General features: G+C 47.5%; 1 protein-coding gene across 1 annotated transcript; it reads right to left on the reverse strand.

Moving 5' to 3' along the window:
* Nucleotides 1-1191: 1191 nt before the first annotated feature.
* TBC1D20 (TBC1 domain family member 20) lies at nucleotides 1192-20734 on the reverse strand. Its single transcript, XM_063296819.1, has 8 exons — nucleotides 20592-20734; nucleotides 14811-14996; nucleotides 13973-14053; nucleotides 10466-10652; nucleotides 9318-9419; nucleotides 7497-7638; nucleotides 6221-6405; nucleotides 1192-4174 (listed from the first exon to the last, which is right to left on the reverse strand). The coding sequence occupies exons 1-8, from the start codon at nucleotides 20635-20637 to the stop codon at nucleotides 3916-3918; spliced, it is 1188 nt and encodes a 395-aa protein (XP_063152889.1). The 5' UTR covers nucleotides 20638-20734; the 3' UTR covers nucleotides 1192-3915.
* Between the last annotated feature and the right edge of the window lie 169 nt (nucleotides 20735-20903).

Consider the following 20903-nt stretch of genomic DNA (forward strand, 5'->3'; position numbering starts at 1 on the left):
TTCACAGAAAGATTAAGCGATGGCATTTATGCAAACCTTGGTTAGATTTCTGCAGCTTGGTGTGTTGTGTGAACAGCAGTCCTCTTGGATTAATTCAGGGCATTGTGTAACCCACCCACCCTGCCCCATGGCTATAGCCACATTAAAAGCCAACTTATGAGTCCCATAACCAATGAGTGAATGGGGCTTACCTGAAAACATTACATTTAAGAGATTTCTGAATACAGACCAACCGTTCAAAGCACAGAGTTTATGCCCTCTGTTAGAAATGTGACCTTACTCTACTTGCACGGAGTGTGCGTGGTGGTGGTGGAGTGTCAAAAAGTCCAGATGGCGATCACAACAGTGCGACTGAAGCCCTTCCCCCTTTTTGTGCACGTTGGGTGTAAAAAAAAAAAAAAGGAAGGGCAGGGCTTCCATTGCAGCCACCATCCTGCTTTTTTTGACCCCTCCTTCCATGTTGAGAATGAAGTTCCAGGCTGGCTGCTGAAAGTTTGATGCAACTTAAATATGGAACTTAAAAGCAGAAGGCGGACCAATGACTGATGCAACAGGGGTCCCTTGGTGGCAAGAGATCCGTAAAACATTCCAGATTCCATTCTGGTTTTTTGCAGGGGCTTTTGACTCTTTCCAATTAATCGCTTATTTTGAGATCAGAGCCCAGAGAACCTGCTGCAGTAAGATTTCCTGGGAGCACTTGGCTGGCCTTACAGGTAGTCCTCGCTTAATGGCCACAACTGGGACCGGAATTTTGGTTGCTAAGCAAAGCGGTCATTAAGTGAATCTGATCTGATTTTATGACCTTTTTTGTGGTGGCCATTAAGTGAATCACCACAGCCATTAAGTGAACCACGTGCTTGTTAAGTGAATCCTGCAGTTCCCCATTGATTTTGCTTGCTGGAAGCTGGCTGGGAAGGTCAAAAATGGCAACCAGGTGGCCACAGGACGCTGTGATGGCTGTAAATGTGAACTGCTCCCCAAGTGCCCAAATCACGATCACGTGATGGGGGGAAATGCTGTGGCGGTCGGAAGTGCGAGGGCCGGTCGCAAGTCGGTTTTTCAGCACTGTCGTTAAGTTTGAACCACCACTAAACGAATGGTTGTTAAGTGAAGACTATCTGTAGTTATCTCATGAGCCCAAGGGAAATGCTGTGGCGTTGTCCTGAAAAACAGCCCACGGCCCACCTGTGCTTTAATAAGTTAATACCGCATTTATTTATTTTACACAATTACAAGCCCTGTACAAATCTGCATGTTACATACGTACATAAAGTATACAAAATAGCTACGCTGTCCAGGAATTCCCATGCGCGATGGGAGGGCTGTTGGTATTTCCATTCTTCTCTGCTAACTCAACCTCTGGGCTTTGCTACCTGCCTGCCCACAATGGGGTGAAGTTAAGTATGCAGCAGGTGGGCAAGATGCTCGAGCGGTGAGCACGCAACGGCCGTGGGCCAAGCTGTGGATTTCTAGGGTCGCAACTGCTGCCAGGCTGCTTCCTCAGAAACCAGTAACCAGGCAGGCCAGGACCCCACGCTCCTGGGAGAGTCACCCCCCTGCCTGAGAAGCAGCAAGGGAAGAGGGGCCCCTACAGGTGGAGGAGCCTCCAAGGCCCCTCTTCCCAGCTTCACCCTGGCAACGGTGTCCCAGTTAATTCACCCCTGGAGGGCGGCCAGATCCTCAGCAGATGCACGTCACTGTCCTTTCCTCTGTTCCAATAAAAGGGTGAACAGCCAGCAAAATCCAAGGGCAAAGCTACTTTCTAAACCGCAGTGCAAAGGCCAAACGGTTCCTATGAAGAAAGAGGACCCTCCTGCCAAGGGCACCTTGATGCGCCAGTTTTCTGTGGGTAGGACTCCGGGTGTGGATAGGGAGAAGGGAGAGGAAATTACTCAAGCCTTAACAAAACCTCCTCCAAACCCAGCGTTGTTAGATTCTGCTGACGAAAGCTGAATTCCTGAGGCAGTTCTTACGAAACACAAACGGAATCTCTCTTTCCAATTGCTGCGTGTTTCGTTTCCTGTAGTTACTGTAATGGCAACACACAGAACAGTTACAGCAAATGTTAGGGCTAAACTGTGGAGTTTTGCTTGGTTAATATAACAGATGCAGGAGGAGGAGGAGATGCCCCTGCTTTAACAAACCAGAAATCCGTCGAACACCGCAAAGGATGCGAGGGAGCATTTCCTGCCTTGGTATTTCTCCCTAAGAAGGCCATTCTCTGCCATGGCCTCGCACTTCTTTTTGGGCTAGTTTTTGTAAAGTGCGTTTCCTGAACACGAGCTCAGGGACTCCCCAGCCATCTTCACATGCCCCCTTCTCTGAGAGGCCTCCTTGGAGCATGGCGTGACTTGCCCCATCCCTTTCTGCCGCTGCTGCTCTGATGGCACCACCCCGTGCCCAGTTCCTTCTCATGATGCGACGCTGTACTGAGACTCCAATTGTTGGGGAAGGAATGCCAGTGGTCTCCTCCAGCTTCAGAGGTATGGTCGAGTCCAAAATGCATCATCAAAGAAGTCGGGAGACAGATGGCAGATCTGCGTAGACGCAGCTGAACGGCCGCACTTCAACTGCAGCGGCAAAGAAGAGGCTCAAGTCCAGCCAGCTTCTTAGCTAAGGTGGTGTTCAGAGCCACAAGCACAATCCACCCCTTGGAGAAGGCACGGTCCTTCTAGCATCAGTCCCGAGCTTGTCCAGAAGAGAAGGCCAGCAAGCACGTGGGGAAGATAACTTGCTGTGGGTGCCCTGCTTGCCTGTCTCCCAGTATACCCAGTCTCGGCACACAGCAGAATTCAGGGCAACGGTTGTAAAGAAACACACACGAAGCTGAGCTGTAGGTCTTTCTATGGGGTGGAATCCGACGGCGTCTGGAAGCTGCTGCTCCTGAAGGACAGCTTGGGCTCACCCTCCGGCCTGCAGAACACGGCAGGACTAGCTTGCTGTAAACCTCAATGCCCAGCTGTCCAGCCGTCCTCTTTGTTCAGTGCATTCCTCGCTGGTGCCAACCTGGCAAGGCGGGCAATCCTAGGCTTGGGCATCGAGGGGGGTAGGGTGGCTCTTACTCCTTGGGATGCTTGTCTTGGCTGGTGGCTTTGAAGATGGCCAAGAACTTGTTTGCCAAAAGTAGCAAAGGTTGGGTAAGGACACTTGTGAGGCCTTTCTAGAGGAAGTAGAGGGGGGAGTGAGGAATCACCGACAGCGCACAGGATCAAGTGAACCATCTTTGTGAGAATCCTTCATGCAGGCAAAGAGAAGCTCCATTTTCGGTCAGGGAAAGTTTCTGCATATCCCACTTAGATTCAGGTGATCGTGACGGATTTTCAGCTTTGATAGGAACAGGTCATTTTTGAAAGTCCCAAGAAGATCCATTCCACGCTATGACAAGACCCACTTTCCTGCTGCTCCCTTTCTGGCTCACACAGCAGACGTCAAAAGGAGAGCCGGTGGGAACCTAGTTCTGCTGTCGCAGCTGCCCAGAAACCAGCTGCCTTCTTCCACTTTGGTAAGACAGACAACCGAATCGCTTGGAGAGGGTACTGAGATCCCCAACGCTCATCTAGGCCGTGTCTCTCGTTCTATTAAAACTGCAGGAACGCCACACTGCTTTCCCTGAACGTGCGCACCATGTCTTCCTTCTCTTGCATCAGGCGGAAGCCGGAGGACAGAAGGGGTCTTTGTGGAGTACAAAATGCTCCAGGTGGCAACTGGGGTCAGCTGGCCAGAAACGCCAGCAAAATTGGGACCCTCCAGCCTGCAGCAGCCCAAGGCACTTTCCCCCCCCGTTCCAAAGGTCGCTCGTGGAAGAGAACAGGTTGTGGCCTGAAAACCCAGCTTGCCTTCTGCAGAGATGGCTGCCCGCTGGGGACCGTCTAGCAGGAGATGACGGAGGGAGGGCCGGCCTTCCTTCCCTCCGCACTAGGGAAATATCTGCAGTTCGAATTTGGGTGCCCATTCGAGGGCGCTCTTTACCACAGCCAGAGCTGCTGCCCCCAGGGCCACCGTCAGCCCCATCACTGCCAGCTTGACAAAGCGGTTGGTCCTTGGTTTGGTCACCAAGAGCGATTTGGCGCTCTCCTCGGCCCGGAGTCGCTCTCGAAAGCGCTGCCGGAGGACGGTGTCGGGCCGCTGCTGGGCGGAAGCCAGCTCGAAGTCTTTGAAGGTGGAGGCCGCCGTCCTGAATGGGAAGAAGAGAAAGGAGGTGAGGAATGTCGCCGGAAACCCTCAGAGGGGATGATCTTTCCTGTGGTAAGAAAAAGAGGGGACTTCTCGATGGACTTCTGTTGTATAATAAGGAGTATAGGTAGTCCTCGTTTAACGACTGCAATCCCGATCACTAAGCGATGCAGTCGTTAAGCGAGGTACCACATGACCAGACCTGATTTTATGACCACTTTTACCGTGGGTGTCAAGTGAATCATGTGGTTGTTAAGCAAACCAATGGTTCCCTATTGATTTGGCTTGTTGGAAACTGGCTGGGAAGGTCGCAAATCGCAATCGTGACTACAGGATGCTGCAACCAGTCACAAATGCAAGATGGTTGCCAAGTGCCCAAATTGCAATCATGTGACCACGGGGGTGATGTGGTGGTTGTAACTTCGAGGACAGGTCGTAAGTAACTTTCTTTAGCCCTGTCGTATCTCCGAACCATCGTTAAACGAATGGTCGTTAAGCAAGGACTACCTGTAGTCTGAGGAGGAAAGACAAGGGAATTCCCCCATCTAATACTGGGGATAAGATGCCCCCATGAAGGCGTCCAGATTCTTGCTTTATCTTCCAGAAACGGATACTTAGTCATTTTACCAGACTGGGCCCTTTCACAATGTTAATTTTCCTTCGGGGACGCCTCAGTAGGGTTAGACCACCACAGACGATGGCAAGGAGACGCAGATGGCTCCCGGACACGCTTGTTGTTGCGAAGGAAGTAACAAAAAAGCTCCTCTTGATCAAGCTCAGCTCCAGGTGATCTGGAATGTCCACGTGGGTTCCTCAAAGCAGCATGGAGCTACCTTTTTCCGGGATGTTTTTTCAGCTTCCCAGATTGGCCTACAGCCCTGAAATTCCTTGGTGGCCTCCCATCCAAGTCCTAATTGGGCCTGAACATGCTTTACTGCTGAGCTCAGATCATGCCAGCTGGATGTGGCCACCCAACTGGGGATGAAGAATTCTTCGAGCTGAGCTCAACTGATGGTGATTACACGGACGCGCGCTTTTTCTGTCCAGGGGGAAGCTGGTATACAGGGCAGGCCATGTCATTGATCATGGGCTGAGAATGACTGGCTCGGTCACCCAGGGAGCTCCATGACTGAGTGACCACTTGATTTTGGGTCTTCCCAGTCCCAGTGAAAACACCTTAATCGCTGCATTCCATTGGCTCTCCTAATCGCTTCATTGTGCAGAAATTTAGAAAGCGTCCCAACCTTTCTCCTAACCCTTTAAAGCCCTTCATGGCATGGGGCCGGGTTATCTGAGGGACCGCCTCTCCCCGATTATATCGGCCCATCCCAGCAGATCCGGCTGAAGAGGTGTGCGGTGGGTCCCGTCTGTCAGGGAACTACATTTGGCGGGTCCCAGGAGGCGGGCCTTCTCTGCTGTGGTGCCCGCCTGTGGAACATTCTTCCCCCTGAAGTAAGGATAGCTCCATCCCTGTGGATCTTCTGGAAGTCCCTCAAGACCTGGCTGGGTCATCAGACCTAGGGTCCCAGGGGGCTGATGAGCCCTTGAGGTGGCTCCATTATTGTGGTTAACCTTTTTTCTCTTATTCCAAATTCGTGGAAAATAAGTTATGAAGACTATATAGTCATGATGACTGTATATGACCTGACTACTCAAACAGGCCCTGGGTCTGAATGATGTGGTTTCCCCTGGAGCAGTTGATTGTTTTTGGCTCTTATGTAGGTGATTTAATTTTTTTTTAATAATGACTTTTTAAAATATGTTTACTGTTCCAAGGAGGCCTTGGTTTGGGTCCACCCTCAGCCCTGGGAACAGCTTCCTCCCTCCCATCTCAACCTCTCTCACAGGGCTTTTAGTGGGAAGGAGGGAAGGAGGAGGCTGGGGGGTTCTGAATGCCAACCCCCCCCATACTCCCCAAGGGCAAGTAGCAAATACATGGACTGGATGCCGCTAAGGGCCCTCTCGGTGCTCCTTCAGGGATGGTGGCTGGACCCTGCCTGGCAAAAACTCCAAGGAAGGAACGCACGTGAAGGGGGCCTTTCCTCACCTCTCAGCTTGCTGCTGAGCAGCTTCCTGGGCAAGCTTCGATGGTGGAAACTGAACAAAGAGGTCTCCAGCCCGGCTGATGAGCGTCTCATAAGGAAGATCCTGGGGGATCTGGGATAAGAGATGGTGGACCGAAGCCATGTCACAGTCGCAGGCCAGAACTTCTGGTGCCCGGTGGAGCACAATCTGCCAAGAGAAGCAGCACCCAGGAACTCAGTTTGGCCAACTGGCAGTGCCAACATTTCCCCCTCCCTGGTTTATGACGACAAGGAGTCCAGAGACTTCTGCAAGCCCACAAGGGCTCTTCCCTTGTCTTAGGAGGAATGGACGTGTCTTACGTTGCCCTTTTTGATGGGGCAGAATCGTGTCTGGACGAGGCGTATCAGCTTTTTATGTCAGCATCCCTCTTCTCTGAATGGGGGAGAAGGCATTAAGAAAACTTCAGTGAAGTTCAGGAGAAGCAGATGTGCAAGGCAGGGGCTTTTTTGCCCAGAAGGAAGGGCAAGTATAAAGGGGGAGGGACCTGATGGGAGTGTTGAAGTTTAGGGTGTGGAAGAAGCAGCTGGGCAGAAATAACATCCGAATACCATCAATTAAAGCTGAATGTTGAAAGATTCAGAAGAGATAAAAGAAACCACTATGTGCCCCCATGTACAATATGCTGCTATAAGCCGGAGCACTTCTCATCACCCGGGGTGGCTTTAAAATGCACAGGCCAAATTTGTGGAAAATAAGGTTATGAAGACTGTATAGTCATGACGACTGTATATGACCTGACTACTCAAACAGGCCCTGGGTCTGAATGATGTGGTTCCCCTGGAGCGGTTGATTGTTTTTGGGTCTTATATAGGTGATTTCATTGATTATCTGACATGATGATACTATTTTCTCCTGTATGTTTTTGCCATGACTGACAGGGAAAATTGTCTGCCACTCCAAGGTAGTTCTAACTGGCATGTCTTAAAAGGGAGGGAGGGAGGGAGGGAGGGAGGGAGGAAGAAAATGGAAGGAGGGAAGGGGAAGGGGAAGGAAAAGGAGGGAAGAAAGATGGGGGAAAGGAAGGGGATGTTCCCTGATGAAAAGCGTGAGTCAGATGCGGTTATGCTTCATGTCCTCCTTTTGGGTTTCTGAAAGGCCCCTGGTTGGCCCCTCTGGGATCACAGGACTAGACAGCAATAAAACTTTGGTCCTATTCAGAATGGCTCTCCTCCTCCTCCTCCTCCTCCTCCTCCTAAAATCAATGCCTGGCCCAATTCGTTTTCCCTGCTGACACCTACCACTGCTGCAAAGTAGATGGGCATCAGCGGGTGACAGGCTAGGAAGAAGTCGTATAACCGCACCACGTGCCTGAAGTCAGACAAGACGTGTCCAAACCAAGTGATCAGCCAGCTGAGGGCGAAGATGGTTCCCACTTCGGCCCTGTGCAAGAAAAGGGGGGAAAAAGTTCCATGCAAAAAGCCTGCCACCCAGGAAACAGATCTGGCTCTTTTTCCTTTCGTCAGAGCACAGACACAGCTGCAACAAGGGTAAATCCTTCTTCTGTAAGGGGAAACACCAGTGGAGCCCAAAAAAGAAGGCACCCCCCAAGAATTTTGGGGTTAAATTCTTGAGGGGAGGGCTTCATAAGGAGTCACAGGAACTTCTTGCTCAGTTCAGAACATTGCCACTAATAGAAATCAAATGCCTCCTTATAAAAAAACACATGTTCAGAAGCAGCAAAAGCTCCCCAATTGATTAGCACCCCACCCCCACGACCAACGATCCAGCCTGGCTCTCTGCTGACATCCCAGCCCTGCCTCAGGGAGGGGCGGCCGTGCCAGCCAAGCTGCATCAGCTCCCTTCAGAGACCAAACCCCACATTCCTGGCTTCAGAAAAAGTTCCCAGGCACCATCCCAGCGACTGATGCTTGAGAGAGGAAGTCTCGCTGGTGGCCATGAAGTGTCTGGCCCAGAAAGGGCTCTATCAAGTGACAGCAGTTCCCACAAACAGACTGCACTGTTCTTTGGTGACCCATGTTCTCCGTTCCAGTCTGTCCTCACGCTGTGAAACCTTTTGGTGCGTAAGTAGCATGCATTCTGCAAAACGGGCCTTGACATCCTAGAAGGTCCTCTCTTTGGAAGGTCACCGTGCCTTTTAGGTGCAACTAACGTTCCCCTTTCCCAACAGGCATTTTTAAAACCTGTGTTTTCAACCAAGGGTTAATGTTTTTCTTCTACTCTCATGATAGGGAGGTTTAAAATTCATTAGAAATGTCACTGAATTGTGAAGTTTATGGTACTGATGGTATACGATGGGTATATTTGTGCTCAAATAGGCATGTTAAAATGCTCCCAAGGACACAAATGATTTTTTTTTTTTTAAATTGCCTTTCAGGGCATTTTACAAAGCAGCAGGAGTGGAGGAGTAAACAAATCCACAAGTATTTTGGCGTAGCTTTGATCAGCCTGGTGGAAAAAGTTATTCTGCAGGGCTATTTTTCATTTTCTGGAGTTGCGTTCTGTGTTAAGTGACACGTGGTTTGCTCAGGCTTTGTGTACAGTGTGAACCAACCACTGTGGTTCAGGCAACGGGTCAGAGAGCTCTGCAGAATCTGTGAATCCAGTGACTTTGACTTAATTTACAAAATATGGTTACTACAAATCACATCTCAGCATGATACGTTTGGAGCGGGACTAAACAAAAACATCCATGCTTGGGAACAGCAGACACTGAAATTGGACGGGAAAAGAATGGAGTATTTTTTACTATTCTGTCCACTGAAGGCATGCAGCCTCTAATGTGCTTACAGGATAACTGACTTAAATATTACACAGGAGTTCCTGATCTGAAGAGCAATTTAGGAACAAGAGTGCATGGCATCTTCTGCGAAGGCGGCCCAGGTTGAACCAGAACCCAGCAGGTCGTATTAGCAGGGGAGGTCTGGAAGTCACTAGAGATTCACAGCTTTCACCAAGTTCTGCTTCTGCTACCAGAAGCCTCCGAGGAGAAGCAGCAAGGGAGCCACCACCACAGTTCTGGTTACAGCGACAAGGGGCTTTCCGGGGCCTCAGGTCCGCTGGATACTTGAAAGAAAAGGAAGTCCCCGGACTTAGTGTACCTCTGCATGAAATCGTGGAGATCTGGATTCACTTGGTCTATAATGGGCATCAGGTAATTTAGGATGTGCTTAGTGTTATCCATTGTTGGGTCCATAAAATCCCTGCAACCAACACAGGATTAGCCAAGTTACAATGCAACAATGGTGAAGCCAGCCACACCCCGCCCCGAGAAGGAACAACACGAAGGACAGAGTGCAAGTGACACAAAGGGCCCTTCAAGAACACACTGAGGCTTATTGTACTCCTCAAAGGATGTTTAGGAAAGGCCTTTTGCTATTAGCGTGACATCCTGGGGGGCGGGCATTGAGTGCGTCCTACAGTTGTCCTGTTTTGATTCAAAGTTCAGAAGTTTGTTCATTTGGTTTTGGGAAGAGAAGTTAAGGGTTAAAGAGGTGAACATGGTGTTGGAACTAGACACCAAAAATATGCTATGTAAAGATTTAGGAAGAAGTTTGGATGCGTTATACATGAGGTGTAGCAAAAGGGACTGTTGCGTCAGGGTGGAAAAATTCTGCTATTCTGGACTTTAAATGCAGGATGAAGAGTACAGTAATGTGTTTACTCTCTGCCTTTTAATTGGAAAGACGGACTAATATTATTCTTCACGGTTGTGTGTTGCTTAAAACCAGAGTAATTTTGTATAATACCTGTACTGCATTACAGGTAGTCCTCAATTTACGACCAATTGGGTTAGGGTTAGGATTACAATTGGGACAGGAATTTCCACTGTAAGTTGTTACGGTCATAAGTCGAGTCACCACATGACCAGACCCAACATTATAACCATTTTTATGGCAGCCATTAAGTGAATCACCATGGTCGTTAAGCAAAACATGGGTTGTTAAGAAAATCACTATGGTTGTTAAACGAATCCAGCTTCCCCAACGGGCGTTTTTTGCCAGAAAACAGCAAAAAAGTCGCAAAATGAAATCATGTGACTGCGGGATGCTGCAACCAGTCGTAAATGTGAGCCGGTTGCCAAGTGCCCAAAATGCGATCATGTGACTGCGGGGGTGTGTGTGCAATGTTTTGCGATGCTCAGAAGTGCCTTATGGGTTCTATAACATGTTCACGCTGACCAGAAAGCCAGGGGCTACTTCTAGACCCGCAAACCGAGCTACAGACATTCTGACAGATAAAAGGGTACCTGAGGTGATGGGTTGAAAGCTTTTCCACCAGGGTGGCGGCCAATCTCTCCCCCACAACGAGAAGAAACGTGACCACGATGTCGTGGTAGCCCTGGTAATAATGCAGCTGGGTGTTGCGCTGCAGAACTTGCAGGATGCAGTCGATCAGCTCTTCCTGCAGCCCCTCCCTCTGCTCATCCGGCATGTCTAGAGAGAGGGAAAGAGAATGAGTGACAACGGAGGGGCAAGGCGAGGAGGAGGAAGCCGAGACACCCACCGATCCAAAGCCCATCCCCACATAGGAACGGCCACGCTAGGACCGAGCATCTACCGCTATCTTTCTGGGCTCGTGCCACAGAGCTGCAGGTAAAATTAACAGGAGAATCCTGGGTTTACGGTGCCATCATTCCAGTTATCTTCTTTAAAACACAGTGCACAACACCTGCAAGACTGAACTGTGAAGGCAAAGTAAGGCGCTGTATGCTTAAAGCGTGGCTGCTGCTGCTGTTTTTTTTTAGCTTCACATTTATTATCTGTTAACTTTATTAATGTATTTAAATAAACATAAAATCACATACAAACAATAATATCTTACAATACAAAAAAGAGAAGAGAGAAGAAAAAAAGAAGAGAGAAGAAAAGAAAAATAAATAAATAAATAAATAAATGGGGGATAAAATGAAAAATAAATAAATAGAAAGATTAGGGTTTCCAACTTTCTAGATGGTACAGCTTAGTATCCTAGCATGTTATTTTTTTTCCTTAATTCTCTAAATTGCCTTCATTAATTCTAATAAGAGATTAAACAATTAAAGTAGTTTGCTATTTACATACTATATATTCATATTAACTTTTTGAGTCCATTCCACATATTTAAAAAAGGGTGTCCAGTCCTTTTGAAAATCTTCCATATTTTTATCGTTTAATTGGTCCGTTAGTTTTGCCATTTGTGCCAAGTTTAGGGATTTAAATATCCATTCTTCCACAGATGGGATTAATTCTTCTTTCCACTTTGCAGCATAGATAATTCGGGCCGAAGTAATCAAATACAGTAGAAGTTTTCCATAGTTTTTTTTTCCAAATCTTTGTTCATAAAGCCCAATAAGTAGAGTTCCGGTAATTTATCAGTTAACTGCCAACATTTTACAAATTATATTATGTATAGATGACCAAATTTTTTTCGCTTTTTTACAGGTCCACCACATATGGTATAAAGTTCCAATTTCTTTTTTTACATTTCCAACAAACTTTTGACGTATTTCGAAACATTTTCGATAATTTTTCAGGAGTGATATACCACATGTACATCATTTTATAAAAATTTTCTTTTAAGTTATAATTTAATGTAAATTTTAATCCCTTAGTCCACATTCTTTCCCAAACATCGTATTCAATATTATATCCAAAATTTTTCTCCCATTTGTTCATACGTTGCTTAATTTGTACATTTAGTATTCTCATTTGTAATAACATTTTATATATTTTAGAGATCATGTGATCATTACTAGCATAGATTTGTTCATCCCACCAAGATAGTTTTTTTTGTAAATTTGTAACTTTTGGCATCTATTTTAAATTGTTCTTTTAATTGAATATATGTAAACCATTGACATGAATATCCTTCATTTTCCAGTTCTTCTCTTGTTTTCATTGTAAATTTGGTCCCTTCAAATTTTATTAAATCCCAATATTTTAGCCACTTACGGTTACCTATTGTTTCTCGCCTTACAAAAGCTTCTTGTGGGGAAATCCATAGTGGTGTTGTTGATGTTAAAAGCGTGGCTTCTTGTCCTTGATTCTGCTGCAACATAGTCTGGTCAGCCATCGCGAGTTTTCCAGCATCCCTGCCTGATAGCGGACATCCTGTGATCACACTGCCCATGTAATTTATTTCTTTTCCAATCAAAAGGCAGCCTTGGCCTCACGAAGCATCCACGCGGCTCCGGTGCCCAGATGGAAAAAGGAACGGCAAAGGCAGAAGGTTACAGATACAGAACAGCTCTTCCTGTGGGTGGCTGGTGGCGCAGAGTTCTCCCTACCGGATGTAATTTTTTCCCACTTGGATTTTCTATTTCTTTATCGTTTTAGCATTTTGGATGCCGACTTCGTAATTTTATATGTTGAGATTTTAAAGGGATAATTTTATTGTAAACCGCTCAGAGTCCCTCTCTTTGGGGGGAGATGGACAGTAATAGAAATCTGAAAAATAAATAAATAAATATAAAATAAAGAAATCAGATAGATAGATAGATAGATAGATAGATAGATAGATAGATAGATAGATAGATAGATACCTGGCTCTAACAGTGTTTCTCAACCTCGGCAATTAAGATGGGTGGACTTCAACTCCCAGGATTCTGGGAGTTGAAGTCCACCCATCTTAAAGTTGCCGAGGTTGAGAAACACTGCTCTAGCATCTCAGGTTGCAAAGGGCTCTGAGAACAGCAGGACAGGGAAATGTGACGCTGCACCCATTGCTGAGTGAGGGCAGACTGAGCAGATGAACACTTTGTATGTTGATGTATTCAGGTGATTTGTTGCATATCCAAACAGGAGACATTTTTACTAGCAGGAAGAATTATAGTCCACGATTACACTTTATAAACAGGCTCCTAATGTTTCAGCTCCAGATGTCCTGGGCTGCCAGATCTGTTCCCGGTTCAGCGAGGAACAAGTGCAAGAAACCGGTCCTTTTCCTATAGGGGGTGTTCCAAAGATCTTAGTGCAGTTTAAGCCTGACTTACTCGGGGTGTGAGTCAGCAAAGTAATGGCATGATAAGACCTTGTGGTTTAAGAGCAGCACAGTGTGTCGCAATCTGTAGCTACAAGCAACCCATACTGTACAGCACTGCTGAAGCAATGCCCCATGGGCTGAGAGGAAACACAAGACAGATAAACCAGGGGAAGGCCTCTCTAAAGACTGACTTGTTCTGGGCCACTGGGGTGTTGCTATAGCCACCATATCGCAAGCGCCAGGTTAAGCTGGGGAAGGATCCTGTAGTATGAGAACCTTCAACTCTCATGACATGACTGCTAAGATGTGACCGGTAATGCTGTTAAATGTGAACATATGTTAGACAACAGATGCAGTGTGCTGTCCCTTAATTCTCCCTTTGAATACGAGTGTGCGTTAGTTAATAGCCGCAGTGTTATTCCCTTCAATTTTTCTTTCTTTCTTGATTGTATAGTTTTAGTAAATAACATTATTACTTTACTATTGTTTATTTTTGATGTTACGCAAATATATTGAGCGCTCTTGCACCGAAGTCAAATTCCTTGCCTGTCTGATCATACTTGGCCAATAAAGTGTCCTGTCCTGTCCTGGATTTCTAGCAAGGAACTTTGGGAATGATGGCTCTACACAGGGAGTCAGCAGAGCTATGAAGCAAGCAGCAGACTGGTGCAGAATTGCAGTCCTCAGGCTTCTCTGGAGGAAGCTGTAGCAAATGAGCCTGTTGCAACCCGAGTAATTTTGCAGGACGCGCAGGAGCTTCGTGGCCACAAAGAGGACCAATGATTCACAATACCTGGAGGGAAACGTCGGAGGGATCGCCTCACATCCAACAATACTTGCTGATAATCTTTGCTCTTCTCCCGAAGTTCTTCCTCTAGGAGGGACAGCAAAGGACGCCACAGTTAATTATAGTTACAAAGAAAGGCTCGGAAGCCAAGAAAATATGCGATTAAACGGTAAAGATTTCTAGCCAGGCACACTTTGTCGTCCGACAGCTCTGCAACGCAGAAAATCATGAGGAGGCTGGTTTTCCAACTGACCAGTTTCATTAAAAGGCCTACGCTGCAGCTCACAAAAACCTCTGCTTTTTAATACAATTGGTTAGTTGGAAAAAGTGCTGCCGGACTCCTGATTTTTTGTCACCAGAGACTAAAATTGCTTTTCCTTACGATCTCTGCAAAGCAGCTTCCTCTTCACTGAAGGAAACGCATCATGACTTATGCCATCCATCATACACACTTGGACTCTGCAGTCCAGTGTCTCTCAACCCTGGCCACTTCCAGATGCATGGGCTTCAACTCCCAGAATTCTGGGAGTTGAAGTCCACGCATCTGGAAGTGGCCAAGGTTGAGAGACACTGCTGAAGTCATTGCCATCTGCACAGCCTAAAGCTATGAAAACTCTTAAAGGACTCCAGATTTTTTAAATTCTTTAAAATCCTAGTGATTTCTGGATTTGCTTTTCACAGCATAAACATGTCAGGAGGGCCAAGTAAAAAAAAACAGCCCTGAGTTTTTCAGAAGCAAAGTCAACGGAAGAGAGATCTGCTGGGACGTTCTTGGTGTAGGTGGGCTCACGCCCCACCCCTACGCTCCAAGGCTCGGCAGGTGGCAAGTGCCGGGGGCCGTCACCTGGTGGAGGCAGCAGGTCATCGGTGTTCACATTGAGCAGTCTGGGCCATACTCTGCAGCGGATCTCATCCATGAGGAGACCCCCTTCGCTGATAGCCATGCGCCGGAGGGGAGCAATGTCAACAGGCTCATGGTTTAGCACTTGGTAGATCTCGGCTACTTTTCTCTTCTGCTTTGCGTCAGAATCTGAAAGAGACATACAACCCAAGTGTGAGCCAGTCATGTGCCCTTTCTCCCAACAACCGGCGCTGGCCTCAACTCAGCATCAAGGCCCACTGGGGGCCAGAAGGAAGTCCAACAGACATCAGCCTAGCCAGCTAGCATGGGTTTTCAGAATGCAATCACATCCTTGCTCATAACCATAAAGGCAACTGGCAAAATAAATATTCCCACTTCAGGGGAATGCATTTTTAGAAAAGCAGCACCCACTTTTTTTTTTTTTTAAAGAGATTTATTTTTAACAATATAGAGCAGCAAAGCAATACTTACTGAGTGGGGAAAAGCATCCAGTGCTCCTAGACATTTTGCATTTAAACAATGACTGCAGCTACACCCTTGATCAAAGCCCGGAAAAAGTTGGTAACCACCACCTATTTATTTTACATGCTTCATCATCACCAGGACAAGGAAGAAACAACTGGAAAAAATAACTCGTTAGCCTCAATGAGTCCAGAACAAAGCAGCACAAGCTGTTTGCATTTCAAGCCTCTTTCATAACATCCCTTTTGTCCTACTTGCATCCCTAATGTCCAGTTTTAGAGTTCGTATTCAAACAGTCTGATTGGAAGGGTTTAATCTAGCGAAATTAATGTCATTTAGCTCGGATTTGTTAGAACACCTACTAACCTAAATGATCTGAATCCTTGATATTTACAAAAGCATCTTAAAAACTGGAATATGTAACTGTCCAGCCTGTCCAGCTGAGTGTGGCAAGGCAGTGTGAATTTCACAAGTTCTAAAGAATAGAATACTGAAACATATCAGGATACTCAACACAAATACATGTCAGAATAAGAAGGCCAAACAAACAGAAAAATGGTCAAATACAAATAGTAAAAGGATGAATACTGAAACTGTTAACAGCTGTTTCACTGACTGTAGTTACTCTAAAAATTGCTTTGCAATTTGGAGGGTGCCTAAAGCAGGGGAATTCTTTTTAGCTAAGCTTCACCCATGTGCTTATGACTCTATAGCACCGTGCTGAAATTTTCTTTGTAGGAAAATCCCATCATTGAGATTTCTAACTTGAACCCTGTAGTCCATTTCTGCCATCCCTAATTGAAAGAACAGGAAGATGAGTGCAGTCTTCCCTAGCTGCTACATGGCAACATTGGATGACATCAGAAGTAGCATGCCCAAGAAAAACAGCAGGACACAAGAGGAGATACACATCAAAGATTGCATTTTCGCATAATACGTTTATCCCGATCACTGCATTAACTCGTTTTCTGTGTTCACACCACATACAAAATCACTTAAAAAGTAAACCTTTAGTCACAGTTAGGATTTAACATGCTGTGGCAATGCAGCTGTCAATGCAGCCAGCAAAAACATGCTCGAAAGACTTAAAAAAAAAAGAATCTAAAGAATCCAAAAGGGGGCGGCGGGGGGGGGGAAGGGAATCGAAAACCTGGAGTGCTGAAAATCTGTGATGCCCAGAACCAGATTTATTTATTTATGTATTAAATTTATAGGCTGCCCAACTTCCAGCAACTCTGGGCGGTTATATGAAGTTATAAAGTTTTATGAACCACATGCAGTAGACCTTCCTTTTTCTTTATAAATGATTTTCTCTTTAATTGTGTCAAGTGCCAAATTAAAAAAAAAAAAAGTTACAAATACAGAAAGAGTTGGAAGGAACCTCAGGGATCATCTGGCCAAACCAAAGCAAACTTTATTACAGTCAGAGACCAGACTAACCCACCCTCGGCCCAGCACAGGAATCACTGTATTCCTGACAGGTAGATATCCAGCCCCTGCTTAAACCAGTGCTGGCTGGGGAATTCTGGGAGTTGAAGTCCACATGTCTTAAAGTGGCCAAGGTTGAGACACACAGACTTAAACTCTTCCAAGGACGGACGGACGGACGGAAGGAAGGAAGGAAGGAAGGAAGGAAGGAAGGAAGGAAGGAAATGGGAGGGAGGGAGGGAGGGAGGGAGTTCAACGGCTCTTCTTCAGTATTATTACTTCCTGGTAATTTAAACCCATTGTTTTTATCCTGCTTTCTGGAACAACTCTGAACAACTTCAGCTCCATCTCCTAACAACGACAGCCCCATACGGTTGCTTAAAGCACCTTCCATTTTTATTTCTCACTCAAAGGTTCTGCCTTTCACTAATTGCTCCACCAATTCCAACGGAGCCCCAAATAAATTATGCTAAAACAGGGGCTGTTTCTTGTCCTGATGCTCAAAATGCTTTGCAGGCGTGACTTCAGCAATCTTGTAACAGGGCTTGGCAAGCCTCTCCTAAGGTCAATAGCCACCATTTGCTGGAAGCAACGATCGCAGGATTGCCGGAACAAAGAGCAGGCCTGGCGCCAGAAATGGAGCCGGCCATCCGTCTTCTCTCTTTCTGACACCCGCGTTCAGACACGTCCCTCTTCTTTCTCCTGCACGCCCACCAAACTGGAACAGGCGCTTCTGTCAACTCTCTGAATTGATTCTTTGCTCTGGGCTTCTCAAATCTCGGCCAGAGAATTACAGATTTATTTGCCTGGCTAGCAGAGCAACGCAGTGAACCGGCAGCTTCATCAGCCCCGAGAAAGGAGCAGCCACAGCAGAGTCACAGTCGAACCAGCCAGTCCTCGCTGCCTGTTCTTCTCTGGGGCCCTCCTAATGGGAGGCAAGTTATTTTGGTTTCTGGCATCAAAGGGAAGATGCTGTCCCCAAGGTCACTTATGGGATGTTGTCAGGTAGGTCCTTATTTACTGAACATGTTTCTGCCCCACATTTGTTTGTGGAAACACCTCCAAGCAGTGTGTGTATTTATTTATGAAACTTATATGGCCACCTATCTTATACAGGATAATCCTAGGTGGCTCCCAACGACCTTCCTAAAATCAGAATAATGAAACCCACAAAACCCCAGAACAACATCTGTATCCCATCACAGCACTGCAACGCCCCACCGGCTCTACATCTAGTTAAAATAAAAGACAAAGTGAGATAGAAACAAATACAATGATGGCTAGTTAAAAACAGTCAACATGAAATTTATGTATTTTAAAAGGAAGGAGAGGTTGGGGAGGGTCCAACGTTCACTCAAGGCAGATGTGGGTGAAAAATATCAGCCTCTATCCCGTGCCTAAAAGACCTATTAGAAGATAGTTCCCTTGAAACAGAAGAAAAACAGCCTAGGAAGCAGGCCTCATTCCCACTTGCTTAAGGCTTTTGATGCCAGCTCTCAGCTTGACCAGGAGTTGATAGGCAACCGTTCTTCAGGGCAGGGCAGCTGGGGATGGGGGGTCAACAATCCCAAGATGGCAGCTGCAACTGTCTAATTGAAGCCCCAGCCCCTCTGAAGGTCCATCATGCACACAACCTATGTAAAATAAAAAGGGGGGTGGCTTTGATTGCATGATCACGGCCACGATCCTTCTGGCCCCCTCTGTACGCCCGCTTCAACGGCTGCTCACCGTTCTCAAAGAGCATGACCACTTATTTATTATTTATTGAATCCAATTTACACACCGCCCATCTCGCTTACTGTTTGCAGTCTCTTCTCAATTGAGGTAAGAATGAGAATATGAAATGAAGGTAATGTTCATGGACGGTCAGAAGCCAAGAGAAGCATCAGATCCTTGTATTTCCCCAGGAGAAGGAAAGAGGCAGAACCCTGGAACGGTCAAGGGTCCTTTGCACTTATTATGTCAGCTTGACAGCTCACTGCCACCACAAAACTCTGGCCAGTTGTTCTGCTAAGAAGTGGGGATATGGATATTTCCTTAGCATCAAAGGAACCAGTGCCTTACGAGCATCAGCTCTTTCTCTGAGAATTACAGTGACTGAAATGGCCATTAAGCACACACACACAGACATCCAGTCCTGGAAATTTACAACAATACTCTGTTTTAAACAAAGGCTGAACATCTAAAAATGCAACCAGAGCAAAAAACGTGCCGAAATGCGAACCTCTTGACAGTATGCTGATTTCAGCTTCTATCAAGGAAGCGTGAACCGATTTACAGAATTCGGTGTTGGTCTCCCCACCTTCCTTTACCGCTAAATTGCCGGAGGGTCTGTAGAGCAGAACAGAAGCCCCCCCCCCCCCGCTCCTGTTCCTGGCATTTGCAGGAGGCAATGCTCTTTCTCTCCCCCACATTCCCTTGGTGGACAGCTGTGGATTCTATTCCTTTCCCAGAAGTACACCGGGGCCAGCAAAAATAACTTGTCACATATGTAAAAGATTGAATAAGAAATTAGGGGAAATAGCAGTATCTGCAGTATAGTTCCCACCTTGAGTTATATATATCTATTGAAAAGGCGGGATAAATACTACTACTACTAATTCTTTGGTCCTTGGTCAGCACTTGAATTATTAAGTTTTCACCAGTCTTTGACTGTGAATCTAATTGTAGATTACCCATATACTAATACTAATACTAATAATCCTTGGGAAGGACACGAGAGGTAGGCAAGAATGTCAGATCCAGTCGAAACATCTGGCTGAATGTGTGATCAACCATAAATAATGGTTTGATATACGTATTTATATATCAAATTTATTCCCCGCCCATCTCACTCAGAGAGCGACTCTGGGTGGGATAATAATACTGTGGAGTCCTGGGTGCTCTCTGAGCCTGGTGGTTTCCTTGCAGACGTTTCACTGCCAGGCTAGGCAACGTCTTCGGTGTGAAACATCTTTCTCCCTGAAGAGGCTGCCTAGCCTGGCAACGCAACGTCTGCAAGGAAACCACCAGGCTCAGAGGGCACCCAGGACTCCACGGTTCAGCCCTGAGCTACAAATATTCGCTTCGATTGGGATGATGATGATGATGATGCTGATGATAATAATAATAATATAATATGGGTTTTATCCTCTTTCTAAGGAGAATACTCTGGGTCAGATACGATATATGGGCCGAACTGGGTTTGCAACTGGCCGTATTTTAGCCCCACGGGTCGCACACAACCAGACAGGAGACGGCTAAGCGGGCTGCCTCCGCCCAGAAGGACTGGCTCACTGGCGAGCCCAGGCCAGGCCCCCCGGTCCAGCCTGCCCCTGCTCCCGAAGGCCTCCTGCGGTTTCTTCACCCCAGGCCCGCAGGCCGCGGTTGCACCTCCCGCGCCGCGCTGCACAGAGGCCGCTGCATCGCTGTGCGAAGGACCGGAGGGAGGGAGGGAGGCGCCTTCCTCCCACGTCCTGGGCTCGGATCCGGGCGGGTGGGCCGCGGGGGCCCCAACGGGGTCTCCTTCCCCCGCCCAACGACAAGGAGCGTGAGAGAAGCCTCTGCTAACAACGCCCCGCGGGAAGCAGAAGTTTTAACGGCCGAAAGGCTTGCCCGGTTGAACTTCTGCCTGCCTGCCCGCCCGCCCCGGGGCGGCCTCTGAGTCTTGGGAAAAGGAGGGGCAAAGGAATCCCTCATTGCCCGCCTCTCCGCGGAGCCGCCTCTTGCGATTGGCTCCTGCAGCTCCGTCAAGAGGAAGCGGGGCGGGGCCTCCGGGGCCACGCCCCCTTTCTGTCCGCCACAGCATCAAGTTACCTCAGCGGAGGCCTCGCCCTCCCTCGAGACCGTCGAGCGGCGGCGGCCCCGCTCCGGCCCCAGGCGCGGCCTACGTACCTCGCCCCCCGCTGTCGTGCAGCCGTGGCGGCCTCGGCTGGGCCATGGTCTCCGGCCACCGCAGAGGACCATCCCGACGGCCTGCCGGACTCCGCGTCTTCCTTTTCCCCCTTCCACCCACTTGGTCCCGCCTTCCACTTGCGTCACCGCCGCCGCCACCAACCGCCTGCGGCACACGCTGCGGAGGAGTAAACAGCCGATCGCACCCCCCTGGGGCGCATGCGCCGGCCCTCCCAGCTCTTCCGGTTAAAGAAGGAGGTGGAGAGGGGACTTCCCTAGAAAGACAGAAAAGGATAGAGTGGTGCGCAGGGC

Source organism: Candoia aspera, chromosome 3, assembly GCF_035149785.1.
Source record: "Candoia aspera isolate rCanAsp1 chromosome 3, rCanAsp1.hap2, whole genome shotgun sequence".
Lineage (NCBI taxonomy): Eukaryota > Metazoa > Chordata > Lepidosauria > Squamata > Boidae > Candoia > Candoia aspera.